Consider the following 13,753-nt stretch of genomic DNA (forward strand, 5'->3'; position numbering starts at 1 on the left):
TACCAATTGTTTTCTTGGTGACTATGGTCCCAGCTGCCTTGAGATCATTAACAAGAGCCTCCCGTGTAGTTCTGGGCTGATTCCTCACCGTTCTCATGATCATTGAAACTCCACGAGGTGAGATCTTGCATGGAGCCCCAGACCGAGGGAGACTGACAGTTATTTTGTGTTTCTTCCATTTGCGAATAATCGCACCAACTGTTGTCACCTTCTCACCAAGCTGCTTGGCGATGGTCTTGTAGCCCATTCCAGCCTTGTGTAGGTCTACAATCTTGTCCCTGACATCCTTGGACAGCTCTTTGGTCTTGGCCATGGTGGAGAGTTTGGAATCTGATTGATTGATTGCTTCTGTGGACAGGTGTCTTTTATACAGGTAACGAGCTGAGATTAGGAGAGTCCCTTTAAGAGAGTCTCAGCTCGTTACCTGTATAAAAGACACCTGGGAGCCAGAAATCTTGCTGATTGATAGGGGATCAAATACTTATTTCACTCATTAACATGCAAATCAATTTATAACTTTTTTGAAATGCGTTTTTCTTGATTTTTTTTTTGTTATTCTGTCTCTCACTGTTAAAATACACCCACCATTAAAATTATAGACTGATCATTTCTTTGTCAGTGGGCAAATGCACAAAATCACCAGGGGATCAAATACTTTTTTCCCCCACTGTATATATATATTAAACTATATTGTGATGTTTTGAGAATGTATTTCTATATATTGCTTAATTCTGTGTGTGTATTTTCACATCCCTGTTTATATTATGATGTAATTGTGTTACTCTGTTGTATAGTTGAGGACTCTGGTCATGCCAATAAAGCTCATTGTTGAAACTTGAATTTGATATGTTTTGTCAAATATATCTCATTATACAAACACAGCAATAATGTATATATTTGAAAATATATTGTATATAAGCTATTATATGTTCCAGGACAATATATTGTAAAATAGATGGCAACATGTTTATACAGGGGGGCCTCACAGTTCGTCGTACAAGAAGGAGAAAGGCTTTCTGAAGAGTATGAGTCAGCTGGGGTATTTCTAACACACACAAGCCTAATGGACAATCCGATCCGAGGATCGCAAAAGGGCATTTAGCTCATGAATAATGTGCACTAGTGATGTGCTTTGCATACTGTCCTTCAAATATGTTACTGTGCGACTTGAGTCTTGTGTGTCTGCGGTGCACTGTAAACACTGACATGTCGCTGCCGTGTCACAGATCAATTCGCTTTTCATGTAAAGAAGCACCTTCCTGCCGCTGTCCATACGACTAAGGAGGCCGAAGTCAAAGCATCTCACAGTAGCACCCACGGGTGTCCTGCAGTGAACTCAATCAGTATCATTTTCCTCCAGGTTTCTGGGCCCAGCCGCGTCGCATCCCCGTTTCATTGGAAGTTCTTTCAATCGCATTGCATTCAAAACGGTCTCCTGTATTTAATACAAAGTTGAGCCATGTACCCTGATAAAACAGTGGCCAGCAGAGCACGCACACCTGTGCTAATGGAAGAAGCTGATTTAGACGTTCCAGAATTCATGATTCGATTGACATGGATGTTTTTTGCTGAAATAAATATAATAGACTTTGTGTTGTTTAGTGTAACAAACGTCTGCTTTCAGTTTTGTTGCATGTGATGTTCCTGTCAAAACCGTTATGGCTTTAATTGTGGCTATTTGTTTGATACAGCATTATATTGAATGAGCTGCTGTGACACTGTAGGGGATGTTTGGTAACTGAGAATTCAAAACGGCAATGTACCCAACCTGTCTAATGCACACAGACGAGCTCAGTTCACAGGAGTAAAGCTTTCAACAACAACACAAAGGCTTTTATTAGGGTACATGGCTCAACTTTTCATCCAATAAAGGAGACCCTTTCCAATGCAATGCCATTGAAATACCTCACAGTGCGTGAATAGCATCGGCCGTCTAAGCAGCTTCCCTGGATAACTGATGTCTGGTGCAAAAACTACCTTTTCAATTGTACTGGTTCGCATGGGGTTCAGGCGACTCCCTTGTACCCAGAATGCAGTGAACCTGTTGAGAACAGGTAACAATTTGTGCACAAGGTGTATTCATGGTGTCCTGGTTTCCAGCGTTTGTTTGCGCTGAAGCCTGTATGAAATGATGTAGTCCTAACCTACGAAAACAAGACAGGAGAAGTGTAGCCATTGATGCCGTGTTTAATGATTATTAAAGCAAAACGCTGCTTGATTGGCGTCTCAGTCCAAACCCGGCTCTGCTGCTCAGCCGCTGAAGACCCTGCTGTGCGATTGCGCTGCACCTGCGGCCAGAAAGATATCGGCGCATTTACAGCACAAACCGGCACAACCGCAGCGTGATGACAGTAGCAATGCAATATCTCAAGAGCCATGTCGGCCCAAACCACTGCCACCACCTGGATGCATTGGCGTTTGATGGGGTGCAGTGACGACATCGCTGATCATTAAAAAGTGAATGTCTAAAAAACTGTAACTGCGCCGATGAAAACAAGTAGGGCACCAACCGGCACAAACGAAAGAGACTGTTTTGGCGCGATTTGGAGGTTGATGGGGTGCTGCGTGACGTCACAGCTCATAACATGTAATCTTTCATATCTCGGGATCCATATACCGGCCCAAACCAATGCATATATTTGTATTCATATTCTGAACACATGGGGTGCCAACTTCACAGAGTCGTAATAGCACCCACAGGTGTTCAGTTCTGCAGTGAATTCAATCAGTATCATCTTCCTCCAGGTTTCTGGGCTCAGCCGTGTCACAGTCTGCTACAGGGGACAAGAGCTGTGTTAACTACATGGACACAACACTGTCCACTGCGCTGTCTGCAGAGCTGTAAATACAATGTCCCGCCAGGACTGTCCCAGCCCGGTGTGTGTGAAACTAAGGGTTTCTTTATGAGAACAGCACTAATATGTACAGATGCGCACTGAGCCTTATTGATCTCCATTGACATCATAATCGGACAGGAGACGTAGTAGTGTATTGATCCAATGCATTTCTCATGCAGCGATTTAATCGTAACATAAAAAACGAGCAATCGTCTTTACGTCCGCGTCGTGAGCACGTAGCACGCAAGCTGTGCGTCGGATTGAGCGCGTCCTGCGCAATAACGAGCGAGCACATGGACCTTCACTGGCACTGTGCGCCAAATGGCCATCACACTGCGCCACCATGAAGGCTTTCTGAGGAAGATTGCGCAGTCCGCAGACACAGTGGTAGCGATGCGCAGGCGGGGGCACAACCTGAGCAGATCTGATTGGAAATATGAAGACATGTCTCACTGAGGCAGCGACGTGCTGTCGTGTGGGAATCGCTCTGCGTACGAGCCCGTTACACACGGCAGGACAGCATGTTTACTTGTGTAGTTTGCATGACGGACAGCATGTTTACTTGTGTACTTTGCATGACGGACAGCATGTTTACTTGTGTAGTTTGCATGACGGACAGCATGTTTAGCTGTGTAGTTTGCATGGCGGACAGCATGTTTAGCTGTGTAGTTTGCATGACGGACAGCATGTTTAGCTGTGTAGTTTGCATGACGGACAGCATGTTTAGCTGTGTAGTTTGCATGGCGGACAGCATGTTTAGCTGTGTAGTTTGCATGACGGACAGCATGTTTAGCTGTGTAGTTTGCATGGCGGACAGCATGTTTAGCTGTGTAGTTTGCATGGCGGACAGCATGTTTAGCTGTGTAGTTTGCATGGCGGACAGCATGTTTAGCTGTGTAGTTTCATGAGGGAACTCGTGAGTAGCGCAGGCGGTGGCGCTTGCGCAGTGCATGGCGCTGCACACGGACCTGAGGTTGCAGCTGCTCTGCTGTTCCTGTGTCTCTGTGTTGCTGCCGCACCGTCATCACTGCTGTGTGTAAGTGAACTGCCACGGTGTCGCCCGTTCATGTGGCGGTTCATATTGTCAGACAGGCCTCGATCACTTTCGGCCACCTCGACCAGCGGGTGTAATTTTGCTCCCGGCCCAAGACGCACATATGAGTAAGGTATGAGTAAGGGGCCCAGGACGCACATGTGAGTAAGGTATGAGTAAGGGGCCCAGGACGCATATGTGAGTAAGGTACGAGTAAGGGGCCCTGGACCGGAAGCGTGCTTTCCGGGACACCCGAGCAGTCACGCGTAACCATGGCTACATGGCGTTCTTTCGGCGCTGTGACGTCACAGTGGATCGAGAGAGAGTTTGGCTCTCCTTGCGACAAGCCCGCAGTTCCTGAGCCGCTCTTCAAGAGACCGGACGACCTCTCCAGTGCGAGCCTAGACGTGTGCGGCAGTAAGAGACAGAGGGACAGAGAGAGAGCAGGACTCGGAGGACGTATAGTAAGTTAAAGTGATTCCTTGTATTGATCAGTGGTTTGTAAATATAAATGTTACTCCTTTAGTGGTGGAGTGGTGAGCGCCACCCAGAGGGGGGTGTGTGTGTCATGTCCAGTGTTCAATTCTTTAATTATTTCTCTACCCCTGCCCTCCCCTTCATAGCAGGACTCTGACCAGAGTCTCCTGTGTGAAACCTGTTCAGCGAGAAAAAGTATCTGGACATTTTCATTGTAATGTCCTTTTGCTTTTGCCCAATAGGTATTCTTACTGATCCCCAGAGAAGATGAGAATTTATTCCATCTTGCCCGCGGTGGTGCCTGCAGCGGCGGTGTTCGTGGCCTGGTGGTGGTGTAGGCCACGTAACCAGGGGCCCGCTAGCGAAGACAGCGCCTCAATTGTGGATCAGAGCTCCTCCCAGGTGCAGGACAGTGCCGGAGAGGAGGACGGTGCCGGAGAGGATCTGAGCGAGACGTGTAGCCTCCCTGCCTCTTCCAATGAAGACAGAAACTTAATTGTGGAGCAGAGGTGCTCCCAGGTGGAGGACGGTGCCGGAGAGGAGGACGGTCCCGGAGAGGAGGACAGTCCCGGAGCGGGGCAGATCGAGATGCACAGCCTCTCTGCCCTCTCCAGCGGAGACACCCCCAGCATCGTGAATGAGAGCTGCTCCCAGGTGGAGGACGGTCCTGGAGAGGAGGACGGTCCCGTAGCGGGGCAGATCGAGATGCACAGCCTCTCTGCCCTCTCCAGCGGAGACACCCCCAGCATCGTGAATGAGAGCTGCTCCCAGGTGGAGGACGGTGCCAGAGAGGAGGACGGTCCCGGAGCGGGGCAGATCGAGATGCACAGCCTCTCTGCCCCCTCCAGCGGAGACACCCCTGGCATCGTGGATCAGAGCTCCCTGGACATGTGGCAGGTGTGTTTAGCCTTTCAGGGACCTGACAGTTGTCCTGTCAGTGTGTTTGGCTCGGAGGCTTGTCCAGTCTTATATGTGTGCATGTATGTGTTTTTCTTTAAAATACTATTTGTCAGTAATAACCCTAAGGGGCAAAACTATTGTGGGGCCACGCTTGTGCTGTTGTCTTTCCTCTTCACATGAAAGTGCTCCATTTGCAGGATGCCCAGGAGGACGTTTTTGTGTCCCTGGACGACCTCGATTGTCTGGAGCAGCAGCCAGATCTGGATCTGAAGACGGGTCCACCGCCACCAGAGATGAGGTCCTTCTGAACACTTTTAACTCCATTCCTGTGATTTTTAAGCAAGTTCTGAATGTCAATGCATGATGTAGCGAAGCAGAAACGATAGATTATTTGACCTGAATTGTGATTTATTTATGGCAAAGTTTCAGACTCTGGATTAACTCTCTCTTGCCCCCCGCTCTCTCTCCTGCAGAGGCGATCGTTGCATGGACTTCGAGTGCATGGGCCTCCTGGGGCGAGGAGGGTTCGGAAAGGTACGTCCCAGTCACCCGAGGCACCGTGGGCGCAGTGCCGGCAGCTCTAAGAGAATGTGGAGACGCTTCTGAACTGTTTCTGACCCTTTTTACCCTCAAATGTATTGAAGAATGCCCGTGTGCAGAGTGTAGATCCTGTGGCTGAGAGAGGGAGTCGCTCATCTGCACTCTGTCCTTCTCTGACAGGTGGTCCTGGCTGAGTACAAAAAGAACGGAGCGATGGTGGCAATCAAGGCCTTGAAGAAATCGGACATCGTGGCCCGTGGGCTGATTGACAGGTATGGCTTCATCCGTGTTCCAGTGACGCCTCTGGGTCTGTGTCTGCGTCTTCTGCGCCCCAGCTGTGTCTACACGTACGTTCACACGCTATCCGTCGTCTCTCCTCAGCGTCCTGTGTGAGAAGAGGATCCTGGAGGCGTTGATAAACGAGCCCTTCGTGGTCGATTACTACGGCTCCTTCCAGACGGCCCATCACGTGGCCTTCATCTTGGAGTGGGCTCCGGGGGGAGACCTGAGGCCGGGCATCTACACGGACATGTACTCCGAGCCCCGGGCCGTGTAAGTGACCCTCCGAGCCGCACGACGTGAGTACAGAAGCGGAGGACGCGCGATGTAACTGCTTCTCTTGTCGTCCGTCTCTTTTCCTGGACAGGTTCTACGCCGCCTGTGTGGTGCTCGGGCTGGAGGCGTTGCACAAACGCAACATCGTCCACAGGCAAGTCCCCGCTCGTCAGACATGCGCACGACACGCACAGTGCACGCGATGCACCGTCTCGCTGAGTTCAAACCCGTGACGCTGTGTTTTTATCGCAGGGATCTTAAGCTGGAGAATCTGCTGATGGACGCAGACGGCTACGTCAAGCTCGGAGACTTCGGCCTCTGCAGAGAAGGTGCATCAAAAATAAACCGTATTGATTCCCTGCTCTGGCACGTCATGTCTGATTCACACCTGTCCTGCGATGCGTTTCTCACCGACTCTCCGTTTTTCTTGCCAGGGATGGGGGTCAATGATCGGGCCAGCACCATCTGTGGGATGCCCCAGTTCATGGCCCCAGAGATGCTGACCCAGCCGTCCTACACCCGGGACGTGGACTGGTGGTCCTTTGGGGTCCTGCTCTATGAGATGTTGGTCGGAAAGGTGGGTTTCAATCGCACCAGGTCCGGTTCTTGGTGGGATGGCGGTTATTGCCGCCATGAGTGTGATTTTGTGTGCTATGAGCGATCTGCTTTTATAAGCCACGTCTCGGGCGTGAACTGACCAGTTTGTGTCTCGGTATGTTGTGAGTATTCAGAGGTTCGGTCGGGAGTGTCCCTTTAATGTCCTCTCTGTGTCCCTTTGCTGTAGATTCCCTTCAACGGTCGCGATCACAAGGAGCTCACCCACAGCATTGTCCACGACATAGTCCACTACCCCCGGTTCCTGTCTGCCGAGGCCGTGTCCATCCTCTCAGGGGTCAGTATCGGCTGTTCTTTCTTGTGACGAGCTCTTGCCTGCAGTTTGTGCCTCGCTGTCCTGCTGACCAACCGTGATGAAGGCGTGTCTCTGTGATTTAACCGTGACGGAGTTGGAGAGAGACCCCGTGCCGGTGGCAAGGCACACGCGCTCACTGGCACTGCCAACTGCGAGAACTGCTCTCTCGCAGCACGTCTGAACTGCGGGTCCGTCGATGGACAATAACGAGCCTCTCCTTGTTGTTTTCAATCCGCAGCTCCTCCAGAAAGACCCCAAGAGACGCCTGGGGGCCGGGTGGCGAGGGGCGCAGGAAGTGAAGAGGCATCCCTTCTTCGAGGTACGTGGCGCAGGCAACCGCTTCACCGCCAGGGAGTAAAATGAACACCGGGTGAATGCGGGTAGATTTAGCCAGTGGCGGGTACATCGGTCAATCTTCCCAGCCACTGTGGCGGGCAGCCAACAAGTATACGGGAACTTTTAGTTTCTCCTCGCGTATTGGTCGATATGTTTCAAAATACAAATTCTTTTGAGGTTGTAGTGTTGGTATCTTAGTTGATTTGGCAAACCGCAATATCATGTTTTTGTTTTTTAATATATGGCAGTCGGACGTATTTCACAGAGAGCAATGAAGCAGAAGTAAGGTGGTTAAGGATGTGGAAAAATAATGACTTTTAATGACTTTTCAAAGTCATAATTACTGACTTTGTAAGAACCTGGATCAGAGTGTCAATGCAACTATTATAATTCTAAAACAAAGTCCATATACGCACAGTCGGTGCAATTCTGCAGATCTGCGCATCTCTGCGGAAATCTGCACTCCAACGCGCCCCATGGCTTCCTTACAGACAAACACAAACCTGTATAATGTGTGCAGTGCAATTAAACTACCATGAATCTACAGCTGATATGTTAACCCACCAAAAAGCCAAACACCCTTCTGCAACACTAGCAATGACAGAAAAGGAAAGAGGAGCAACAAACACATCATTCATATTACAGACACAGCAAGCTGTTGCTATTTATATTTTATTTGCTGTAACTCGAGCGCACATATAGAAAAATATATTGGTCGGTCAGTTACAAATGTGACTGCAAAATATTCCTTTATAAAACAGATAGTCACAACCTTTATAGTTAATTTGAAATTGTGACAATAAAAGGTTGTGCTAATGTCGGGGAACAATATGAGAGTCTGACACGAGGTGCGTGAGAGTTGACAGCTCTGCTGTTATTATGCCATTTCCAAACGGCTTCTAATAATGTTTTTTTACGTAGATATTTATTTACCAAGGTTGTGTTAGATAACTATTCATCAACTGCATCAGTTACAAGGTATTCATTTATGGGAAACGATTTGCGATCGAGACGTGCGGAGATTCTGCTGAAGAGAAACGTGGGTTTGTTTACTGGCGTTTGCGCAGCTGCAGAGCACAGGCCTGGTACTGACCAATGGAAAGGACGTTAGGCACCATATAACACCCCTGTGTCAGTTTAGTGTGTTGATCCAGAGCCCCATTAGCTGCCATGTTATTGCATGTGATTGATGAAATGGAAAACGATGCTCCCGCACACTGTCTCTACTAGCAAGTGTTATAATTTAATCAGATGTAGTGTTTTGGTTAAAGAGCTTATAACACTTGCAAGTAGAAACTGTGTGGGAGCATGTTGTTTCTACCCAGATCCTTTCCCCTCATACGCACCTGTCTAGTCTATACAGGTGTGCGATTAGCTTCTGTTATGGTGATTGATACATGTACGCACCGTCATGCATTTCTGGTGATGTTTGCCTTTGGCTGGTAAAAATACCAAGTGGCTGGTAAGTGTTTTCCTTCTACCAGACACAGTGGCTAGTGGCCAAAAAGGTCAGTGTTATCCCCTGTTCACCGCTCTGTCCCATCCTCCCTCTCCTCTCTCTCGTTCCAGGATGTGGACTGGGCTGGGATGCAGGCGAGGACAGTGGAGCCTCCCTTTCTGCCCCCTGCCAAACGCTTCCAGGCCCTGGACCACTCCGCAAAGCCCATCCTCACGCCGCCGCCTCTCGAGGAGAGAGCACTGACTCCGGAGGAGCAGGACATCTTCAGCAGCTTCCAGTATGTGGCAGATTGGTGGTAATGTTGGTGACACCAGAACAGCAGGACATTAGAAGAGAGACAGACTGTCCCAGAGAGGGACAGAGACAGCCAGACAGACTGTCCCAGAGAGGGACATCTTCTGAACATCTCAGCACTTTTATGCCCGTCTGACTGAGCTCTCTCTCAGGAACGCATCACATCATGTGTGGCTTCAAACTCGTATCATCTCGTCACCCTGCTATCCTGCCCTACTGTAGTAGTAAGAGTAGTGTGTGTGTGACTGCGTTTCACAAGAACCCATGTCAGAGAGTGACGGTGCTGTAAACCCGTGCAGTGCTCAACACAGGGCACGTATGACCTGCTGCCCATGAGCTGAGACTGTGCCCAACACACAGCCCCTTCCCTGCTGCGTCCCGAGGGGCAGAGAGGCGCTCGTACCACAGGGCCCCTGGGACTTCATTAAAAGTGCTGTGAACGGCAGCGGTCAGGACGCAATCTGCTCAGTCAGACGGGCATAAAAGTGCTGAGATGTCCAGGAGATGTCCTGCTATAAGAGCTGCTGTCCAGGAGGCCAATCTGCGCTTTCTGCTCTAATGGACATTCCTTCAGTCCGGCTCGCACGATGAACAGCGTTGGTGGGAAGACGATCCAAACCTCCTGAGTCAACTCCGCCTACTTCACATCGGGACTTTCCTCTGAACCGAAACGGTGCATTATGGGAGTAACAGAGATTTCTCCTCCTCTATATAACGGAGAAGCTGCTCATTTCATATTCAAAGCTCTATTTAAAAAACAGATGCATTTTTTAACACGATGCACCTGGACTGTATTGGAGACGCCGGCTGAACACACACGCCTGCTGAACACACATGAGTTATGACGTCAGCAGCAGTGTCCACCGGCCTGGCGAGCGCGTTACGAGTGTCTCTAGCAGTGGCTCATGAATATTCATGACACGGGCCTCAGGCTGGTTTGGTTGTGCTAGACGGGCGACAGATCGGTGGCAACTCGAAACGTGAGAGCGAGCGTGTGGGTTATAATTATTATTGCCATTTACAATGCATTGACAAGAACAGTAATACTGATGTCTCGGAAGTGTTCGGCATTTTTTGTGTTGAAACATCCTGTCTGCACTGATCAGCTTCTACAATCTAGGATGTGAGACCTTAGACAGTGTTGACTGTATCTTCCGCACACTGGTGTAAACTCTGAATCCTACATTTGTAAAATGGATTATGCCTGAACTGCACTGTATTATTATTGTATTGCACTGTATTGCACTTATTATTGCACTTGGTATTGCTCTGATAGTTTGTAAGTCGCTTTGGACAAGGGTGTCTGCAAAGAAATATTAATAATAATTGTTCAGGTAAAATGTACAGAATCTCATCCAGCGGAAAAATGAGAAAAAAGAGATTCTTCTTCTTCTTATTACTTTTCTCATTATTTATTATTATTTATTATTATTATTATTGGTTGTGTTGCCACAATTAAATGCCGAACACCTTCAGCATTACGACATACAGTACTACTTATGATAATTATAATAATTATCCACATGCTGTCTGTTCTTTTTGAATCGCCGCCAATCCGTCTCGTCTTCGATTACAAGCCCCGCCACCGCAACTCCATTACTCCCACAATGCATTGCGGCTCAAAGAAGAAAAGGGGGAGTTGACGGTCTTGTTTCAATGGAGGGTCTTTGGCGATACCCCTTGGGCTGGAGCCGGACAGAGCAAAGGCTTCTGTGCCGGAGAGAAGCAGGTACAAGTAAGCCCTCACCTGGAGCCCCTCGGCTTGGGCAACGCTGTTTATTCGGTATTGTATTTTACACTTACAAATAAAAACCATATAAATTAATACTTGTGATTCATTTTTTTTATTCCTTTAAGAAATTCTCTTTAAATCATCGAGTGAATCAAAAAAGGCAAGATCAAAAGCAAGAACATGTGAATCAGTGCATTTAAAACACTGCATATAACGAAAACTGATATTCATTTCCAAAAATGACATTCCAAACAGTCCGCTGCGTTGTGTTCGTCGGTGAACGTGTTAAACAAATCAAAACCAAAACGAAACAAAACAGTCAACACATCAGACAGCTCACAAGAACACATTCTTTAACCAGTCAAATCAAAACCATTTAAAAACGGACAATTATATGAAGAAAAGTCAGTTTTCTTCTCTAAATTCAAAACAAATACTGTAATATGAGTTTCTCTTTTTCTCTTTTGCTTGCTTGGCCAACTCAAATTCACCCCAACGTCTTTGTGAATTTTTCCACGGCCCCTTCTCCGGGTACGGCACCCCTGGAGCATGAGGTCGTGGGCCGGCCCCTCCTCTGTTCCCCGTACCTCGTCCGAGGTGGCCAGAGGAGGCGCCCTTCTGTCGTGCCGGCGGTTTCGCGATTCTTCCCCTGTCGCACCCCAGTGCAGCGCCGGTGTTCCTGGCCCTGGCTCTCCGGTCTACCCGCGCCGGCACCCGATCTAGTTCCCCCTCCAGCCGGGACTTTCTTCCTCGCGCTGTCCTTTGGCCCGGCCCCCGAGGCCCCGCTCTCCGCTCTCGCAGGCACTGGCAGGACGGGTCTGTTTGTCTTTTCAGGGGGCCGGGACTCTGCAACCCCTGCTTTCACGGGAGGAGGGAGGGGCTTCTGCCCCGGCTCCAGCACGGGGTGGGGGGTGTGGGGTGCTCGGCTGTCTCGGCTTGTGAGGGAGACATGCGTGTGCAGGGGTCCGTGTGTCATGAAAGACTGATTTCAAAATCCATGTCCACCGAGTGCGGGTTTCACGAAGACTTCAAAAGCAAAATATAGGATTTAATCATCATTATTTACATGTACCTATACATTACTGTGACCTATACATCCAGTAAATCCTACTTAAATGATTATTATTGAAGAGTCGTAGAAATCCAGAGAGAGATGTATGTTTCCAGTCAAAGGTTTGTATTACGAGCAGCTGCAAGGAAGAGGTTCAAGAGGCGATCTCAAGAACAGTCTTAGAGAAGTCACACACTACAGGCACTTTTATGCAGACCAGACTGGAGAGACAGATAACAGCCCACATGACTGTCCCGTGATGAGCGCAAGTTCGGCTTCTGCCTGACAACTCGTTGGGAAAACCCATATATGGTTAAACCGGGGAGAATTAAAGCATACGTAATGTTTAATATAAGGGGGGTTTGATGTATCAAGCCCAAATTGCTGGAGAAAATATCAATATCAACTGATCAATATTTCATCTCTTACCTACTCAGTGTATTTAGGGATTTTGCGTTATGACTGGGGACATCAAACTCTTTGTCATGGAAATGACCTGCAAAGTTTGATTACAGCATCATAATTTCCCGAAGCACTTGGTTATTGCTTTATCCCATATCTAAGAAACCTTCACTGAGTAAGTGCCGTTTCCTGTCTGAATGTATGTATTATTATTATTATTATTTTCTTTTGCTCTAATACATTTTTCCTATTAATCTACCTATTTATGTGTAACACCTAGTTTTTTTTTTTTTAAATCCACTCCTCTGATCGGATGTGGCACTCCGATCCCCCCTCGTGCTTTCTTAACAGATAATCCACCACCGATACGTCCCTCAGTTTGACATCGTGTCCCAGTGTTTCTGTTTGAAAGGACAATGACAGCTGCGACGATTCTATCAGCCAACTGCAAAACATGCACTCCACCTCGGACCCGTGCTACACGAGTAACACCTCAATGATTGAACAATGACAACTGTAACCACCCCAACACCCAACTCACAGACCCGTATCACCCCTGTAACACTTCGTTGCTATAATACGCATATTAATCAATACGCTACGCCCTGTGCCAGCTATGGTACTGTAGTCATACTGCAAGGAAATGAAAAAAATACTGGCACGTCGGTGGCATACGCCGATCGGTATAACACGCAAGTATTACACCTCCGGATCGCAGACTTGGGCACCTGCAACCCCACTGCAGTCTCTGCGTCCCAGCTGCAGGGCCCGAACCGCACACCGCAGCGGACTGGCCGAGACACGACTACACCAACTCCCGCAGGATAGTGGCAGCCAGGGCACGAAGCCCTAGAAACCCGGGACCCTCTGACTTGAGAAATCTCTGTAGACTTATTGCACTCTTTAATTCTTGATAGTGGCACGGTGCCCCTGGTGACTATTGATACCCGTACAGAACACTAATTTACAGGGTCCCAGACAGCAATTTTAGGTTGGGCCAACGTTGGACTCCAGGTGGCAGTTTGTTTGGCCCAATGTAGATAACTGACGGTGGGCCAATGTCATTTTGCTCATCGGGCCAGTGTTCTCCCAAAGTTGGTATTTGCTTATCATTCCCAGGTGGGTCAACGTTGGTCCAAAGTTTTCCAGCAAGAAAAGGAATATTATCCAAAAAATGTAGTAACCCATAACGAGCACATTTTTAAAAATAATGATCAATTACACTTT

At 48.3% G+C, this 13,753-nt stretch overlaps 1 protein-coding gene across 1 annotated transcript; it reads left to right on the top strand.

The window, feature by feature from the left end:
* Positions 1 to 3,714: 3,714 nt before the first annotated feature.
* Positions 3,715 to 11,166, top strand: LOC136759733 (serine/threonine-protein kinase N2-like). The gene is made up of 12 exons (XM_066714736.1): positions 3,715 to 4,334; positions 4,590 to 5,244; positions 5,445 to 5,545; positions 5,721 to 5,781; positions 5,968 to 6,059; positions 6,169 to 6,339; positions 6,434 to 6,496; positions 6,595 to 6,671; positions 6,777 to 6,919; positions 7,127 to 7,234; positions 7,491 to 7,571; positions 9,158 to 11,166. The coding sequence occupies exons 2-12, from the start codon at positions 4,615 to 4,617 to the stop codon at positions 9,344 to 9,346; spliced, it is 1,716 nt and encodes a 571-aa protein (XP_066570833.1). The 5' UTR covers positions 3,715 to 4,334; positions 4,590 to 4,614; the 3' UTR covers positions 9,347 to 11,166.
* Positions 11,167 to 13,753: the final 2,587 nt, after the last annotated feature.

Source organism: Amia ocellicauda, chromosome 10, assembly GCF_036373705.1.
Source record: "Amia ocellicauda isolate fAmiCal2 chromosome 10, fAmiCal2.hap1, whole genome shotgun sequence".
Lineage (NCBI taxonomy): Eukaryota > Metazoa > Chordata > Actinopteri > Amiiformes > Amiidae > Amia > Amia ocellicauda.

Coding starts and splice junctions, on each gene's coding strand:
- LOC136759733 (XM_066714736.1), top strand. CDS start 4,615: ATGAGAATTTATTCCATCTTGCCCGCGGTGGTGCCTGCAGCGGCGGTG. Junction 5,782..5,967: donor GGCGAGGAGGGTTCGGAAAG/GTACGTCCCAGT, acceptor CTTCTCTGACAG/GTGGTCCTGGCTGAGTACAA. Junction 7,572..9,157: donor AGAGGCATCCCTTCTTCGAG/GTACGTGGCGCA, acceptor CTCTCGTTCCAG/GATGTGGACTGGGCTGGGAT.